Below are 17801 nucleotides of genomic sequence, written 5' to 3' on the forward strand. Positions count from 1 at the left end.
GGCACAGTATAGAATCAACATATTGTCTCAACCTGGGTTTCAGCATTATTCTTTTTGCCAGTGTAAGGCTGACTGGTTGCTCTGGGAATGCATTGTTATGTATTTGGAATGGAATTGAACAGCACATGAATATAATCATTTAGGCAGCAAGTGTTTCTCCTCCCACCCACTCAGTGCTGTTCTGAGGATCTTCCTGACCTTCCAGAGCCAACTGAGGAGGCAGATGGGGGAGGGGGGGTAGCAGGGAACAGTCTTGTTGCACTAGCTTCTCCTGCTAGCACAACCATTGCTATTTAATTTTGAACGTACCCAAGAGCAGGTTTTGGAATCTTGTTCCCCATCCACTCACCCTGTAAGTCCCCTAAGACACAGCATCAATGCGGTGATACACACCTGGAAGAAATATTTGATGGAACACAGCACCTAGATATTGGACTGAACAAGGAACAATGGTTAATGAGTGAGGGACATTCTCAGTGAGCCAGGGTCTTCTGGGCACCATCAGTACCATTTGGGGCAACTTATTGGTTTTGTTATTATGTTTTTCTGCGCTTATGTTACAAACTGCTTTGTGAACTTCAGATGAAGGGCAGTATAGAAATGTAATAAATAAATTCATTGACCATTTAATGAAAGCTGAAATGGTAAAGCAGCTTTAAACTAACGGATCAAAAGGGATTTCTAGGTATCAGGACATTCCAACCTGCAAAAAGTCAGGTTTTGTGGGGTTTTTTAAAGCGGATTTATTATGCCAGGGTAAGAGCATTCTCACCTATTTCATTTGCTCAAACCTAAATTTTCAGTATGAGTCCCATAAAATACATACAGTCTGGAGGAGACGTTAAAGGGAAAAAAACCATTGCAATTTTAAACAAAGGATACTTTATTGGCCAGTTAAACAATTACATCTATAATACTTTTTCAATATTCCTAGAAAACCCAACAAAATGCTTTAAAAACCATACACAATGCTTGTTTTACACTTAAGATTTCTCTCAAACAACTAAAAAACCAACAAATCCATATAGTCTTAAAACTGCTACAAGTTACATGACTCAAACGGAAACCTCTTTGAGCTACAATTCTGAACTCCCTCCTCCCCGAAATTGAAAAAAGAACAAGATTGTATAAAAAAACTTTAAAAATTGAAAATCTTTAAAAAACCCATTATGAATTATGTTCTATTCTTAATTCATTCCTTAAAACTGACATGAAAAAACATTGCAGATAAAAATATATAAAAGGAACACTTAGAGAGTTAGAATATTAAAAGTTGGTGGTACATTTGGAGAGAGCATGGGCTGCTTGGTTACAACTCCACCAGGAAGTTTTGTGTGGAAGCCTTATTGAAATGAATGGGTACAGACTGGAATCTGAGCTCCTGCATAGCTGCCATTCATATCAACAGCTTGTACAAGAGATCTTCCCAACAGATTGCGCCCCACACTTTCTTTGCTTTCAAACACTGCCAAGAAACATTTAATAGTTTATTTCACACACAGTAAAATAAAGCATAAGGTTTATTGTGGACATTTAATGGATTTTCCTCTACCTTTTCACAATATTCTTAATTTCTGTAGGAGAATTCTTTGGCGAAAGCAGGTGGTCTGAGTGCTGCTGTAGCCCAAACTAAACAGTTCTTTAAAGTGGGCATTTCAATGCTAGAAAGATTTCAAATTTGACAATGTAGTTTTTGCAAATCTAGTTTAAATGACTTGTGAATTATGGGAATTATCACACATTGATTTTACAGGAAAAGTCAACTGAATAGGTTTTAAGAGAATCCAGGAGATATATATACATAACATTTTTTCTCAGTTATAATTTTGTGATAAAGCACTTAGTAGCACAAATAGATGCTGGATAGTGTGAGCTGCATTGTTAGCCATGGTTATTAGTAAGGTCAGTGGATTTAAGGCCTTTAAAAGCCACGTGGAAAAACAAATAACCCAACATGCCAACTCTGTTATCGCACAATAAAAGGGTTGTAAACAATTGGACATAATTCTGTCCCCTCATCTTTATGCATGAAGTATTCTTATTTTGAGTGCTGTTCTTCAGATTATAAAGTACAAAGACACATTAAGTAAGGAAAGGAGTCAGTAGTGTAAGAAATTCAGTACATTTTAAAATGGTCCCTGGGGTTCCCTTTCGCAGGGTCATATTTGAGCACCAGCATTTTACATCTCTTTGCCATTTGCAGTTTACATTTGCTATTGTTTCATTAAAGGGTTCATTTCTCTCTCTCTCCAAACATCAGAATACAGAGGCTAGTGAAGTCTCCAAGGAATTATTCTAGCAAGTCCTGGAGATGATAAAGGTCACTTTTAAACAGTAGCACCATTTCCTCTTCCTGAGCTTATCCCAGCTGCCCTTTTAAGCACACTCAAAAGGCAAGACACTATGCTGTCTAATAAGCCTTAAAACTCTTCCATTGTGTGTACCACTCTCAAAGGTTTGAGAGAATGAAAGCCCCATAATTTTTTTCAAGAACATTTAATATAAAGAGACTGATGACATCTAGGGGTTCACAGTGGTCCAATAGCCAGAACTTAATTAAAGTAGCATCAATTAGAAAAGGCTTGCTTGAAAAAGCAAAGGCTGTTCTGTTTGATTAGAGAAAAACAAATTCTCAAGTAATCTGAGGAAACATGGAGACTGGTGTTCCAAAGCATGTTATCACTCTCTTTAAACCAAGGGTTGCTACCCTTTGGCCCTCCAGATCCTGCAAGACCACAACTCCAATCATCCCTGCCTGTGGGCCAGGCCAGCTGGTCCCCATGGGAGGTAGAGTCCAACAGGTTAGCCACCCTAGCTTTAAACACAGAAGCTGAATTCATTACAGTAAAAACAGGTGCCTCAAAAGATCTGGCTGGTGAAAACTGAGCTTCCCCCGATTGGATCAATTTCTCCTATTAAGCTGCTTTAGGATTTTGCTGATGCTTTCTGCTTCAGAATGCTCAATCAACAAAGCCCTGGTAACGTGCAGCTCCTCTATATATGCATGCCAACCAGCCCTATAGAACTCACTAAGCCCTGCATAAACTAGTAGGGGAAAAATAAGTAACTAATTAAGCAAGATAAAACAGGAAAAGTGACCATATCTGTTGCTTCAAACCTTGGAACTGAAGTTTAAGGAGTCTTCATTACTCTGAAAAGCAGCACTCCTCTGTCAATGACAGATGGCTGCCATCTCCAATTATCAGGAAATATTAAACAAAAGCAGCTGTTGCAGTTAATACAATAGCCAAAGCATTAGAGCATTTCCTAGGTGGGCCACACAACCACCACTCATGCACCTTTTGTTTTAACAATTGAACTACATTGATTTGCTTTTTTAAACAAAACAACTTACTGGAACGTGGCAGTTGAGATACCACAGCTAGCTTCACAGTTAGCACAATGTTACTACTTAAATTACTGCCATTAATTTTCATCGGAGACACTGGCATGCATTAACATTAAAATGAATCTAAAAAGCAATATGCTAATATGTGAAGCACGCATGCCCTTTCATTATTGATTAAAATAGTACACAGCGCAATTTGAGGCATGGTTACTCAGAATCTAGACCTATTTTATTATATGGCTCTTACTTCCAGGTAAGTGTGTATAGGATTGCAGGCTTTGTGCACTAAATAGTTATGACCCCCTTGTAATCATTATCGTTATCGTTTCTCTTGCAACATTACTCCACTCACATATAAGGGCTTGCAAAAAGTTAGTTCTGATCCTAGTAAAGAAAAACTCACTAAGCGGACTTTGGTAGGCATGGGAAATAGAAGATAAGACTGCTGATATTACAGTGAGTTAAATTTGCTTTGTCTCCTTGTAATCCTCTATCCATAATTGATATAAAATAATCACATCAAAACGTATTTAGGGATGAAATCTGGGATCAAAAAACTGATGGATTGTTTTTTTAAAAAAGAAACTGCTGTAAACAAATTCTGAACATTCCCGATTATTTTTCAGGGTATGGCTACTTTACAATATAAGTATTTACCTGATTTCTTAAACTCTATTAGATCACAGTTTTAAATAAGTTTACACATTGTAGACTCTTAACAACCCCTGCAATAAAAGGGAAACTCTCCATACTTACTAGGCTAGCTATAGGCAGATTTGTATTTTGTTGCTCACTGCTTCTGTTCTGAATATTTTATTAGATGCATTCACTCCCAGAGTGACTCATAACAACTTTCAATTGCACCAACCTTTACAGTGTCTTGCATCCCAGTCAGGTTTTCAGATTCTACATCATGTCACCCAGTGATTCATAAAGGTGCCTTTCATTAATAGTATAAATAAATATTTCTATACCCACAAATCCTTTTCACCCACAATCTACATTTCCAATAATTTACTAAGAGCATCTAATAGAGAGAAAAAACCCCTCAAGCTGATGTCGTTCCCGCCCATGACAACATCTTCATCCCAGTGAAGTTTTAAGTTCCATTTTGTAATTTTATCTATGGGTTTGGTTTCTTTGTCAACAAAAAAAGTGGGGATCAATGTCTGCGAGGACTGTAACATGTCAGCATCAGTCTTATCACCAATTATCTTTAAGAGAATCCATAACTTTTGACTTCCAGACTGAGGTGCCACTTTTAACTAAACTTGTTCTCCAGGCTCTCTTAATTCACGTAATGTAAATAAGTTTTCAAAACCAGACTCTACATGTGTGATTTCATAAGAGTTAATGTAGTATCCTAAACATCAAGGTTAGGATAGCTAGTACACAGATTTATTTTGCCATTCGCTAAGCTGATGGACTTGTACCAGAAACAGCTTCACACTGAGAATCCTCTAGTTGGGCAGCAGAAAGGAGCCAGAAGAGTCCAAACGTAGAGGAGGACACACACCCAACAGGAAGCCATCTTAATCCAGAATATTGACCAGGTTCCAGCAAAGAATTTTTCAATTGCAGCACTTTCATAACTAGAAAGATAAAAATAAGAGATGGGTGTAAATGAGTTGGCTAACCCATTTGTTGATATTATAAAAGGCTGATAAGGCAGGACTTCGTTTTGCAGAAGCCATGGTGAGAAAAGTGAGGTGGAATTTCAATAAATAATTTCATCTTCTGCAAGGTTCATTTCATTATTCTTTGTTTAATCATTCTAGCTACAGTGCAACCCTATGCATATTTGCTCAGAAATGTTCTGAATTCAATGGGGTTTACTTCAGGAAAAGGTTCTTGGATCACACTCTTACTCATGCTTAATCATTTAACCAATTTAGCAGGGCCAGAAATTAGACTGGTGGGTCATGCAATTTACTTATTTCCTGCCCCTTAATATATTTTTAGTTTGTATCACATTGGCTAATCTTCAGTCTTCTGGAAATGAAACTGATGTTAATAAGTTGCATATTTTTGTTAGAAGTTCTACAGTTTCATTCACGTGTTGCAGTGCTTTGACATGTTCAAATGTAAGCTAAGTTTATCACCATTCAAATCAAGACAAGCTAACTTCACCAAGGACAGGATATTAAATACACATAACACAAAACAATGGTTATAATTTATATTGCACATTTCAGGTGCTGCATATATATTAATTACATATTAAACTTCACAACAGCCTTGCAAGACAGGCCAGTATTATTAGCCCCATATTGCAGGGAAGCAGAGGGGTGAGACTAAGACAAAGTAGGTTTGTGGGTAAGCTGAGATTTAGCCAGGAATATCCTGTTGAGCACCAAGCCACTATGGTAGCATACCCACTCAGTGCTATAACCCTTTACTCCAAGAATGTGACTTACTGAAACCAGTGGGTGACCGTCATCATCACATAGAGAGAAGCCAGGAAGAACACAAAGTGGAAATAAGCATAGCTGTATACAGTCCCTTTCTTTTCATCATAAATTACTCTCTGGCCACTCTTTCTGCCAATAGGCTCTTCAACATCTGCTGTGAAACCAAACACATATAAGAAAAATGTTAAGATTTGGTTCAGGCCTAAATCTTCAACACCACTCATTTACTTTGAAAAACAAGCAGATTTTAGGAAAAGCACTCATCTTTCAGGTCATACAAAAGCACAAGCGAACGCACTTATTATAGTCTTTGGGAAATTAATTATATTTAAAATGGACTTTCCTAAGGAAGACACTGGCCTTGTTATTCTGGGCCAAGAAGAATCAAGGTACTGAATGTAACCAAGGGAAAAAGTTGCATTTTAATTTAAGAAATGTTTTGACTGAGGATGTTTGTTTGGCTCCTTCCTGATATGAAAAGATATAAAACTAAAGCTCTTTCTATTATGGCAGGGCTTTGGGTTCAAATGAACTCAAAGGTGTGAGTTTATTACTGTTGACTCAGTTTTCCTGTCTGAGATTAACTGGTGTATTTTGTCTGCTTTGTCTTCTGCAATATTCATTGTTGTACAATGTAATTGAAGATTACATTGGCTTGTATCCAACAGTGTCATTCAACTAATGGTAAAACTCCCATTAGTGGATTTTCCAAAGCAACTTGCACTTGTGTGACATGCACTTCTCATGGAGGTAAAAGCTCCCTACTGAAGGTGGAATGTAGGAACTTCAAACTTCTGGACAGGTGAAGTAAGCACAACCCAGGCTGAGGAGGAGACATAAGGTGTGGGGGAGCAAAAATAAAAGAGAACCAAGTCTATAGCTTGATGTGAAGGCTAGGCAGGCACACTGCTGTCAGGCTGGAGATCAAATGATTTTGAGGTAATGTCATATTCTGAGAATAATGGAGACCTGCAGTTGTAAGCAGAGGGATCTAGGATCCAAGGGAGGCTTCCACTAGAATGGGGAAGCCTTTGCCAGTCTGACTGGGGGGCTACAATAACTGAACCTGGGAACGTTTGCATGCAAATGCTATGCTCTATCACTGTGCTATTGCCTTTCTCTGCTTGAAGCATTTATTTGTCAATTTATGGTGACAAGAGCTCCCAGCCTGGTGCTCAGTTCATCTTCCCAGATTCAACACAGCATCGTAAGTTACTGTTTGTATTCGGGAATAGATTTCAGAGAAGAGAATGCATGCAAACAGCACAGTTAATGAATAGAATATGTATGAAATACAGTTTTTGCCAGAAAAAATATTTCTGATCTGTGGCCCAATATGAGTAAGGGCCTGCCCTGCCAGCAAAACCTGCAACTTATTCAAGTGCAATCCCTTTGGAAAATGATGCTCTTCACACATTTTGTACTCTAGTATCTGGACTTCTGGAAACCATTGCCTGGAGCTGTAGGAAGAGGGGCTTGTTGCTACTTGAGTGCCTATCAGGGACTCTCAAAAGCTATGAGTCACAGCCTTTTCTTACAAACTTATATGCTCCTCAGAAAGGCAAGGTTGGGAATTTCCCAAACAATTAAATTACTGCAGCTGTCATGAAACTTTACGCAATCACATGCTATATATAGTTCCCCATTCAGGAGAGCTTGCACACTATGAGTATTGCAGAACAAAAAAGTGACGCTTGCAACAAAACTGGATGGGGCAGCTGTAATGTGCTCATCCTCTTCCCACTCTCTGGCATGAATCACTGGGAGATAGAACTATTTGGGAGCAGAGCAAGCAATGTTAGAATGGGTATGGTTTGAACAGAACAAGTCAAAGCAGGAGTTGAATCTCTTACTATATGCAGGACACCAACACATAAGCAAGAAAAGAACTATGCCATTTTCTATCCACAGATGTTCTCTCTCTTTGAAAAGCAGTGCCTGTAATTAACATCCCTGTGGTTGAAACTGTTATTTTAAGTTGCACGACTCTCTTCCCTGTAGTTATACATATCTACTTTCCCCACACACCACAGTGAAATCTAAAAAGTAAAATAAAAATAACCCACCCTTTGAGAAGATGGAATGCATTTCGATAGAAAGTGTTCCATAATACCTATGTGTCTTTGGTTTTACAAGTGTTTTACATGCATTTAAGGTTTCTTACAGTGTTGCCCTACGCCAACATTTGGAGTATACAGCCTTTAGCTCTGAGCAGAATATGTCACACAGCTATTTGTATCGCCGGCATTCTTGGGTTTACTGGGCAAATCGCACACAACCTCTCTCTTCCTATTCCAAGGATCGTTTGGCTGTTGCCATTTACTAAGTGCAGAAAGTTCTCAGAATGCATCAGGGAAAACACTTTGACTACCTCTTACTGAACTGTCTCTATGCATCAAAGGGGGCGGAGAAATGGATGCCCTGCCCCCACAGCTTTCCTATCTATTCTTGCATCCCTCACCTCACAAGAGAAAGCAAGCACTAGTTAGGGAGAAATGTCCATTCCAATGCAAAAAAAAACTACACAAAAAGGTAAGAAGTTGTCTACAAACACAAGCAGCCCACTCCCTTTTTCAAGGTAGTACAGTGGTACATCGGGTTACATATGCTTCAGGTTACATACGCTTCAGGTTACAGACTCCGCTAACCCAGAAATAGTACCTCGGGTTAAGAACTTTGCTTCAGGATGAGAACAGAAATTGTGCTCCTGCGGTGCGGCGGTAGCAGGAGGCCCCGTTAGCTAAAGTGGTGCTTCAGATTAAGAACAGTTTCAGGTTAAGAACAGACCTCCAGAACAAATTCAGTACTTAACCCGAGGTACCACTGTATGTATCACTATGGAAGTAGAGTTGCATGAAAGAATGAATTCCTACCATCTTCAGCAGGAGTACAGCAGAAACAGCAGCGAGCCACCTATACCATAAATACAGAAAACAAGAGAAGGCTTCATTTACCAGGACAGAAACAATTAAACATGCAGAAACATGAGGGGCTTTCAATCAAAACAACAAAAAATAAATTTAGACTACTTGACTTCATTACTTCATAGATTACTTGACTTCATTACTTCATAGATTACTTGACTTCATTACTTCATTAGCAAGTAATGAAGTCAAATAGCAAGACTTCAGTAATGGTGATGGCAGGAAACCAAGAATTCATATAGAAAAAACATCACACACACAAATGTTATGATAAATGCACAAATTTTTGAAAGCAACACAGTATAATGAAATAGTTTAAAAGTGAGAGAGTATTTTGGATTTCTCCTGAGATTGGGTAAAAGAGGTACACTGAGAAACACAATTCTTTAAAAATGCAAAAAGCACCACATTGTGATATTCTAAACAAATTATTATTTTTCCAGGCAGCACAGGAATGTTGCTTTATTTGCCATTAACCTATATAAAAAAAATATTTTCCTTTGACCACATGGTTGAATGCTTAAGTCTGACACAGGCACAGGCAAAATACTTTCAACGAATGCTATTGAGGTAGGAATTCAATTCTGTGCATTGCTTCCATAACAGTTTGAGTTTTAAATTTAAAACACTTTTGATAATTGCTCTAGTTTTTGCCTTCCAGTTGTCTAAGACGGCAACATATATGGTTAGATTTATCAGACATTCAAGCCTTGCAAATTCTTGAGAGATCCAATTAGCAATGTTGCCATGCATGCCAAGAGCTCTCCATAATGTGGGTAACAGTCTATAGTTTAGATGCAAGAAAGGCTTCCTATTTAACAGATGCAGCTGAAGAATTATGTTTACATTTCTAATCAGGAGACAAAAGCCCTTCTGTCATGGGGAAGAATGAAGCACACAATAAGCTGCCTGCTGCTACCCTTTTCTTTATGTTACTATGCAATGGTTCTTGTAGCATTCTTTAAGAGCAAATGATCTAAAAGTAATTCTATTATGCTCCACTTTAGTACAACGGTTCAGGGCTCTCTCATGCAGCTTGGACTCTCGTCCCAGACAGAATCCATCTGTGTTGTCTCTCATTCAGCAAAAGGAGAATCAACACACTTAAGAGCACTCCCTGACAGTGCTGCTTGCAAGTGACAGGCATGCTAAATCACATGGCCAACATTTCAGGCTGCTGCTAGGCCAAATGAACTAGCTAGAACAAAACTGGCAGCATAGCAATGGCAAGAACTAAGCCAGCTTACATTTTTGCCAAAGCCCCACACAAGGAGCTGTCATTTCTTTGAAGTACTGTATTTTGGCTGCCATCTGAAACTATTCTAACTTTAAATGCTTTCAGAACTTCTATTAGCACAACAAACCTGAGATTTTTGCACTAAATGTTTAATAAGGATCAGAGGAAGTTGGTCACTCCAAACATATTTGATCTACACTGGGAACATCTGGCATGCTGAACTGGTTCACAAGTCACATTAAACCACAGTTTATTTTAAAGCAAACCTCAGCTTTCCAATCATAGCTTGTTTGAGGGAAACAAACCCTAAGTGCTAGTTCACATGTAACCAGCCTCTCCAGTGCAGGGAAGGGTTAGTAGGGGAGGAGTAACTCGGGAACATTTGAGCAATATGCACCAGTACACTACTTGTGTTAAAAACAATGGTATAATGTGACGTTGTGGACCAGATACTGTATAGACTTGACATCGCCACAATGAACACTGGACCAGTTTTGTCACTTCAGATTATTCCATTTTTAAAAATACATTAATTGCTGCTCCACAGGTGGTTCCAGTGCAACATGCTACACATTAAAAATGCACTAGTGCATAAATTCTATGAACTATGTAATGCATCAAGGTTCTGTAGACAGATCCTGCTATAAAACAATTTTCACTCACTCACCCTACCACACTACTGAGTGTGTGTATGGGGGAGCAAGGACTAGGCAGCTCCCATACTTTGAAGCACACAGGATTCCCCCCCCCCTCATTGTTTATACTTTCTGAAGGTATGTTTATTTGCCAGATGAGCCTCAGTTGTTTGAATTGCACAACAAACTTTTTAAAAAGAAGGTGCAATTACAACAATGCAAATATGCAATTTTGTGTGTAGATGACTCTCCTTAAGCCTGTGCATAACCACTTGAATTCAGGTTCCTGCCTCCAACTGGAGATCAGCACTGCCTGAATATATTTTCAGCTAAGTACCACAAACTCCTAGAAACTTACACCACTGGTTATACACTGGCATAAGAACTAAACACAAAATCCAGTCAAACCACATGACTGACATTTGCATACAGAGCAAGTGAGACTTTTCCAGCGAGATCCAGGCAAAGAAACCTGGGAGCTTTTAGCCACATCAGAGAACTTGGGGAGCAGGTTGTAGCTGCTTTGTGGGGGCTACAGTTCTTAAAAGATAACAGGAGCTTGATATCAATGACTTATGAGGAGAAAGCTCAAGTACCAAAGCTTAAAAACATCTTGCAGAGCAAAGACAGGTATAGTTTGTAGTTTTTTCAATGTGACCACCATAATGCCAACATTCGATCGTGTTCTACAATAATATTGAAACGGCCCTGAGTTTTTGTGCAGAACAAGTATGTTATGCTTGTACCTAGTATCTTTTAAATGCTAATGAGGAAACTGCAAATGTGTGTGTGGAGCATATGGAACTTTCCATGAAAGAGTGCATGGACTTGGCAGAAAGAGACATACTGCAGAACAAAGAAAAATGTTAACTCACTTCAGTTTCCGGTGTGGCATATATTCCTCTCAGGGCTTCAGAGCTTGCACGCGTTGTTGAGGTCAAGCTAGACACAAACAGGAAAGCAGAAATTAATCAGTGGGAATGCGTCATTCTTAGAAGCAGCCTTGCTGAAGAGACATCTTTTCTAACAATAGGTTGAATAATTTCTGGAAGGCACTAGTCCCAAATGAATTCAGTGGAACAGAGGAGGCCCAATAGCTCCAAAAGGATTGTTTAATAGAAGTTGACCCTTTGGGGAAGACAGACTCCTGCTGCAACCAGAAACCTCTGCAGAAATGGTGTTTCCTAATAGTTCGCCAGACATTAGAGAAAACAAGGAACACACTGGCAAAACAGCAAAACAGACCCCTTCAGTATTTGTACCCAATGCTTCGCCTCCTGATAGCTCTGCATTGCTCCAGGTGGTCCAACCCAAAACCAGATACCCCAAAATTGGTCTAATTTGGTTTGGACCAGCTGAAACTGGTCACAGCCCCAGTAAAAACCTGTATCTGTATATGAATGAGCATGGCAGACATACTCTTCCCACAGGAACTTGGGTTTAATCACTAGAGGTTTCGAGATGAAGGGGGCAGATATTTAGCCAGTTTAGTGTTTCTTCAAAATCAACATACTACACACCAAAAAGACATACCATTCAGATTTTGTAAAGACCACTCTAGTGGGAGGAAACTTCAGTTTTACAGGTTTTGTACTACTTTAGAGCCATATTTCACTCATTCATGTTCTTTGAGAGAAACAATATGTAAATGCCCTCTTACACCAAGGCAAGGAAAAAATGTGCATGTTGTACTAGAGAAACACTATTAAGAAGATTACATAATACTGGTATGATGGATCTCTATGCACTGTGTAAACATTTTGACTCTAGTAATTTCTATTAGAATACCAGCAATAATATAGCCTCTTAATGGACTTTAATTAAACTACAAAGATTGTATCATCATCTCTTTAGGATGGTACCTCTGTACTGACCCAAGCATATAGATGGGGACTCCCTGCCTTACTGTTCGCTTATATGGTGGCTTCATAATTTACACACTCCAATTTACATTTAGCATACATCAAACTGTATGTTGAAATGGTGCCAAATAATAACTACTACCTCCCTCAAAAGTATTTATTAGTTAAATTTCTGCCCCCTCAATCCTCCCATATAGGAAACGTGATAGGAAACAACAAAGCAAAACAAGACAATTAGATAAAAACAACTAAAACCATTAAGAACATTTAAAAGCATTTAAAACCAGCTAAGATTGCCAGGAACAATCAACTATCAGATGCCTGGGTGAACAGGAATGTTTTAATGTTAACCACGATGGAAAGATGCATTTCACAGTGGGGAAGTGGAATATTCAACAAATGGGGATCCATCGCCCTGCTATGGGTCAGCACAAACTGGGCAGCACCCAGTGACAGCACCACCAGTAAGACTTCTCCTGCCAATTGTAGGGCCAAATACAGTAGACTGATGCAAGTTTTCTAATTCTATTTTACTTGAATACTTCATTACAACTGCAACTCAAGACATACCAAGAATATAAAATGCAGCAGAACAGGATGGCAGTACCCAGTCCAGTCACCAAGTTTTCATCCGTTTGTAGCCCCTGGCTAAATTCAGGTACACAGATCGTGATGTTCTTCTGATTCTCATCTAGGACTTAAAAAAAATATATATTCACAATTAGCATGGCTAATTTTATGTTTCAGTTATATGATTTGATACATCCTAATACTGTATTTTTAAATTAATAAAATCTGTATGATCCATAATGAAACACAGTGTACTACTGAAAAGGCTAAACTTGCTGTTGTTCTTTTCAATTTTACAGTTTGCTTCATTCATTCATTTATTCTTCACTTTTATTCATGCCATTATGACTAAATGGCAAGGTCTGAAAAGCATCACTTTCCCCCACTCACCCCAATAACCAGCTATTACACTTGCACCAAGGGTGGGAAACTGCAGCGTTCCATATCTTGCTGGACTACAATTCCCATCATCCCTAACCAATGGCCATGCTGATTGGGTCATAGGTTTCCCATCCCTGCTCTACACCCCCCAAAACATACTTTCTCATTTTTTTCAGTTAGTGACACATCATATTCTAAAAATAAACCCCCCAATAGTAATCATATAACATTTTCCAAACAAAACATTAAAGTATTTCATATTTTTTTTTGTAATTGCTAGAAATAAAACAGAAGAAAACTCTACATTCTATGTGTCAGCTGAAGCTAATATATATATATTAATCTTCCCCTGCTGGTGCCTTCCAGATAGTTAAGCCTACAGTTTCCTTCAGCCTCAACCAACAGGGCCAATTATCAGAGATGATGAGAGTTATAGGGGACCAGGCTAAGCAAGGCTGGCATAGCCTGAACTATATAGGATAGATTCATGTCCTGATATGAATACTACAACGGTATACAGTACTAACAAGTGAAGTAGAGACCATTGGTGTAAATGCACATATAATTCCTGATCCAAACTAAACTTACTAGTTTCTGGTGGTTTGCTTGAAAGAGATGAAAAGGTGAGATACATGACATAGCAGCTGATAATGCCTGACTGCAGCAAGCCAGAATGTGGCTGACCTAAAGTTAAAAAAAAGGAATATTATTAATAATCATTGTTTTAATACATTTTTGAAAAGCTTTGAGAGAATGAAAATGTATCTTTTCTTTTTTAACAAAAGCTTTGGATCTAACCCACTATTTCCTACTACGATTTTTATTTTATTTTTAGAATTAGATTTTTTCAAAAGTGACAAGTAAGAGACACCTTACAATTTGCTCTCATAGCTGGTCTATCAAAAGGGAAGGGGGATTCAGAGTTACCCTAACTCATTTACATCTCTGAATGTTTTCTGTCACCAAAGGCTTGATATTAAAGGCTCAAGTAGATAAACAAGTCTTAGAACAGTGTTTCCCAACCTTTTTTGGGCAAAGGCACACTTGTTTCATGAAAAAAATCTCGAGGCACACCACCATTACAGCCCCGTGACGTCAGCGCGCAGCGTCACGCCGGGAGGGACATGAATTGCTAGCAAATTACATAATCACCTCCTTGAGGGCTGGCTCATCTTCTCCGAAGGCAGAACCCCATTAATTAACAGGACAGACTCACACCATAGCCAAGACGAGGGGGGAAAACCTCAGTCATGCACAGTCATGCACATGTGGGGGCTAAATGAGGACGAAGACCGGGCAGAGAGCAGGGTTCAAATCACCCCACCTGGCCAGGACAATCCCTGGGTGCTCCCTTGGGTCACTCGCCTGACCCACCTCGCAGGGCTGTTGTTGCGAGGATAACACGGGGAGAGCCATGCGCGCCCCCGGGAGCTCCTTGGAGGAGAAAGCGGGCGATGAATGCAATGCACGAAATATATGAGAGGCGACCAGGTTTTGCAGGTGAGGGGCCCCCGCCAGCCTCCACTTCCAACACCCGGCGCAACGACGCCAAAGTTTCCCCCCGGGCTCGGCTCGGGGAGCAGCGCTGCTCCCCCCCGGCTCCCCTTCGCCCTCCCGGCTCTCTCTGCCGCCCACTGGGGACCCCCCTCACCTGCCAAGTCCGGAGCGCCGGTGGAAGTTGCATGCATGCATGCAGGGCGCCGCGTTGCCATTGCATTGCACTGCACTCCATGCAACGCCTGCACGCATGCATTGCCTTGCACGCCCGCCAAGGGGTCCGATGCGTCCCCTCCGGCGCAGATGCAGCATTGCAAAAATAACCCCCCCCGACGCAGCCCTACCTGGGGGGCAGCCTCCGCCTCCGCCTCCGCCTCTCCGCCTCCGCGGGGATCCCAGGGCTCCATCCTGCCACCCGATCTCCGCAGGGGCGCAGGCAGGCTGCGCGGGGTCTGCGCGGAAGAGCCCCTGCCCGCCCGGCCGCCGCCGCTGCGCTCATTCCATGGCCGGGAGAAGAGCGCTTCAAACAAAACGCCCGGCCCGCCAGGCCACGCTGGGAAACGTAGTTCGCGCACCCTGCGCGGGCGCAGAGCCCAAGGGCGAGGGGACTACGGATCCCGGCAGCCCCCGCGACGGGGACGCAGGGGGAGAGGCCGGGTGCAGGGATGGAGGGACGGGTGGGCGAGCGAGTGAGTGAGTGGCAGCCGCCAAGCCTTGGCCGAGAGCCAAGAAGGGCCTCCCCGAAGGAGGAGGAGGAGGAGGAGGGAGGCGCAGAGCGGGAGGGAGGGAGGGAACCCCAGGGGTCATCTAGTGACGGCGCCCCAATCGAAAATTTGACTTAAAAAAAAAAATCTTTCGAATTTTTTAATTTTTCCCGCGGCACACCAGGCAACATCTCGCGGCACACTAGTGTGCCGCGGAACAGTGGTTGGGAAACACTGTCTTAGAAGACATAAATGGCCAAGAGGAGAATTGAACTTAAATCCTCTGTGAAACTATCACTAACTTAAGTCTCACTGATTTTGATGAGTCTATTATAAGCATGACTACTAATAAAGTAATTCTAAGCACAGGAAGCTGGCAAAATTTATCCTGGCTTAAATTAAGATGGTGTAAATTATCCCTATTCCAAATTTTGTTCAGAAGCAGAGCTACTATCAGCTGAGGCAGCCTAAGTCTGGTAAAAGGAAAACAAACCTTTAAAATTGAGTTTGATTTACACCAACCTTTTTGGTGCTCTAAGTTCTGCTGACAAAGGTTGGCTTAAGTCTCTCCTTGCTTCACCCCAAGAATGAATTTTTCTGGGGATTTTACACCGGCATAGATTCTGCCAGCTGAGTCAGATTAGCTCCAGTTCAGCTGTGTTGAGAGAGTTACTCCATCACTCCAAGATCTGCCTACTCTAAGCTTGCACATCCTGGTGGATCTTGGGTTTGGATTGTGCTGTTAGTCTGGCTCCAACCCGTAAGTTAGTAATAATAATGCAAAGATTCCTCTAGACGCTGCCTATTCATTCCTCTAGTCCAGCATGGCAGTGGTTCTCAGAAATATGCATTTAACAGCATCTGCTATCCGATCCCTTTTTAACTGGAGATGCCAGGAATTGATCTAGGGACCCTCTGCACGCCAAGGATGTGCTCTGCAACTAAGCTACAGTCCTTCCTCTCAATACATATGGCAAATTGATGCATGCAGGTAAGCCACAGCAGTGCTGTGACCTGATGGGGCTATGCAGCAGGCTTATACAGATGGGCTGTCAGAATTGACAGTGGGTGCTGGCAGATTATTTTACACAACAGAAATTCAGCTGTTGGGTCAGAGACAGTGACAAACAGACAAGTCCCAAAACGCAGGCATAATTCTACTATTGAGGTTCAGTTACGGCCAAGGAAATCAACAGTAGTTCCAGTTAAAGTAATACCAGACCAAAAGAGCTTGCTTACGGTTTTGGACACAGGGCGAGATGGCTATCATTGAAATAAGCAAGCACAAGCCGCCATTGACTCCAAGCAGGATCTTGTTAAAATTGCAGCCATCGGCACGTGTGTAAAAGACAGCCATCACAATCAGAGCTCCAACAGCGACGGAGTACAAAATGAGAGTCACAAGAGCTAAGGAGCCATACCAGAGCTTATTGTGCCTTGTGCCAGATGTCCTGTTGGGGAAAGAAAAGGGCAGCATGTATTTAGCTGAAGGGAAAGCAAAGGAATTCTATGGATTCATTGTAAAGGTATCCTCATGAGGATAGTTTATTATGGGGCAAATTTGCTGTATTTATATTGTTTAATACAATGGATATTTCTAAAAAAGAACAAGCCATGCCTTAATTACCGTATTTTTTGCACCATAACACTCACTTTTTTCCTCCTAGAAAGTAAGGGGAAATGTCTGTGCGTGTTATGGAGCGAATGCCTGCGGGTGGCAGGGGGGATCTGCTGCAGTCGTGAGCAGAGGATCCATGGTTCCCCTTCCTTCCCTCCTCCGTGGTTACAAAGCACGGATCCACATGGATCCTCAGGATTTTTGCATTGGGCTACTCACTGTCAGATCACATGTCTGTGGCCACAGCATGAACCACAAAAATCATATATCCACTATTTCGTTTAGAATATTTTTTTTCTTGTTTTCCTCCTCTAAAAGCTACGTGCGTGTTATGGTCAGGTGCGTGTTATAGAGCGAAAAATACGGTATTTGAAGTGAGCATGGCCAACTACATACAGGATTCACAAACTAATATGGTCTATGCATGTCTGGAGGGATTAAAATACAGTAAATTGTGACCAGCTATAGGATGAACCTTCAAGGCTAGAAAAGTCAGTGCTTGGTTCCATGAAAATGAATTTGGGTCCAGCAGAATGAAACAGAACAGGATTTATCAGGAAGCATAAAAACTACCATATCTCTCCGTGTATAAGATGCCCCCTCTTTTTGGGGA

General features: G+C 41.0%; 1 protein-coding gene across 2 annotated transcripts in view; it reads right to left on the reverse strand.

Moving 5' to 3' along the window:
• Window positions 1-865: 865 nt before the first annotated feature.
• The window catches only part of SERINC5 (serine incorporator 5), a 43090-nt gene continuing 26154 nt past the window's right edge, over window positions 866-17801 (reverse strand). Inside the window, exons 6-12 of one of the 2 annotated variants that reach the window (XM_083465418.1) lie at window positions 16810-17021; window positions 13958-14053; window positions 12989-13115; window positions 11432-11498; window positions 8634-8673; window positions 5767-5914; window positions 866-4941 (exon numbers count right to left, since the gene is read on the reverse strand). In XM_083465418.1, the coding sequence (XP_083321544.1) occupies window positions 4794-4941; window positions 5767-5914; window positions 8634-8673; window positions 11432-11498; window positions 12989-13115; window positions 13958-14053; window positions 16810-17021 (838 nt within the window). In that variant the 3' untranslated portion in view covers window positions 866-4793. The remainder of the gene's footprint in view (window positions 4942-5766; window positions 5915-8633; window positions 8674-11431; window positions 11499-12988; window positions 13116-13957; window positions 14054-16809; window positions 17022-17801) is intronic. The other variant, XM_083465419.1, reaches the window with a different exon arrangement.

Source organism: Podarcis liolepis, assembly GCF_965112155.1.
Source record: "Podarcis liolepis genome assembly, chromosome: 11".
In the NCBI taxonomy this organism is placed as follows: domain Eukaryota; kingdom Metazoa; phylum Chordata; class Lepidosauria; order Squamata; family Lacertidae; genus Podarcis; species Podarcis liolepis.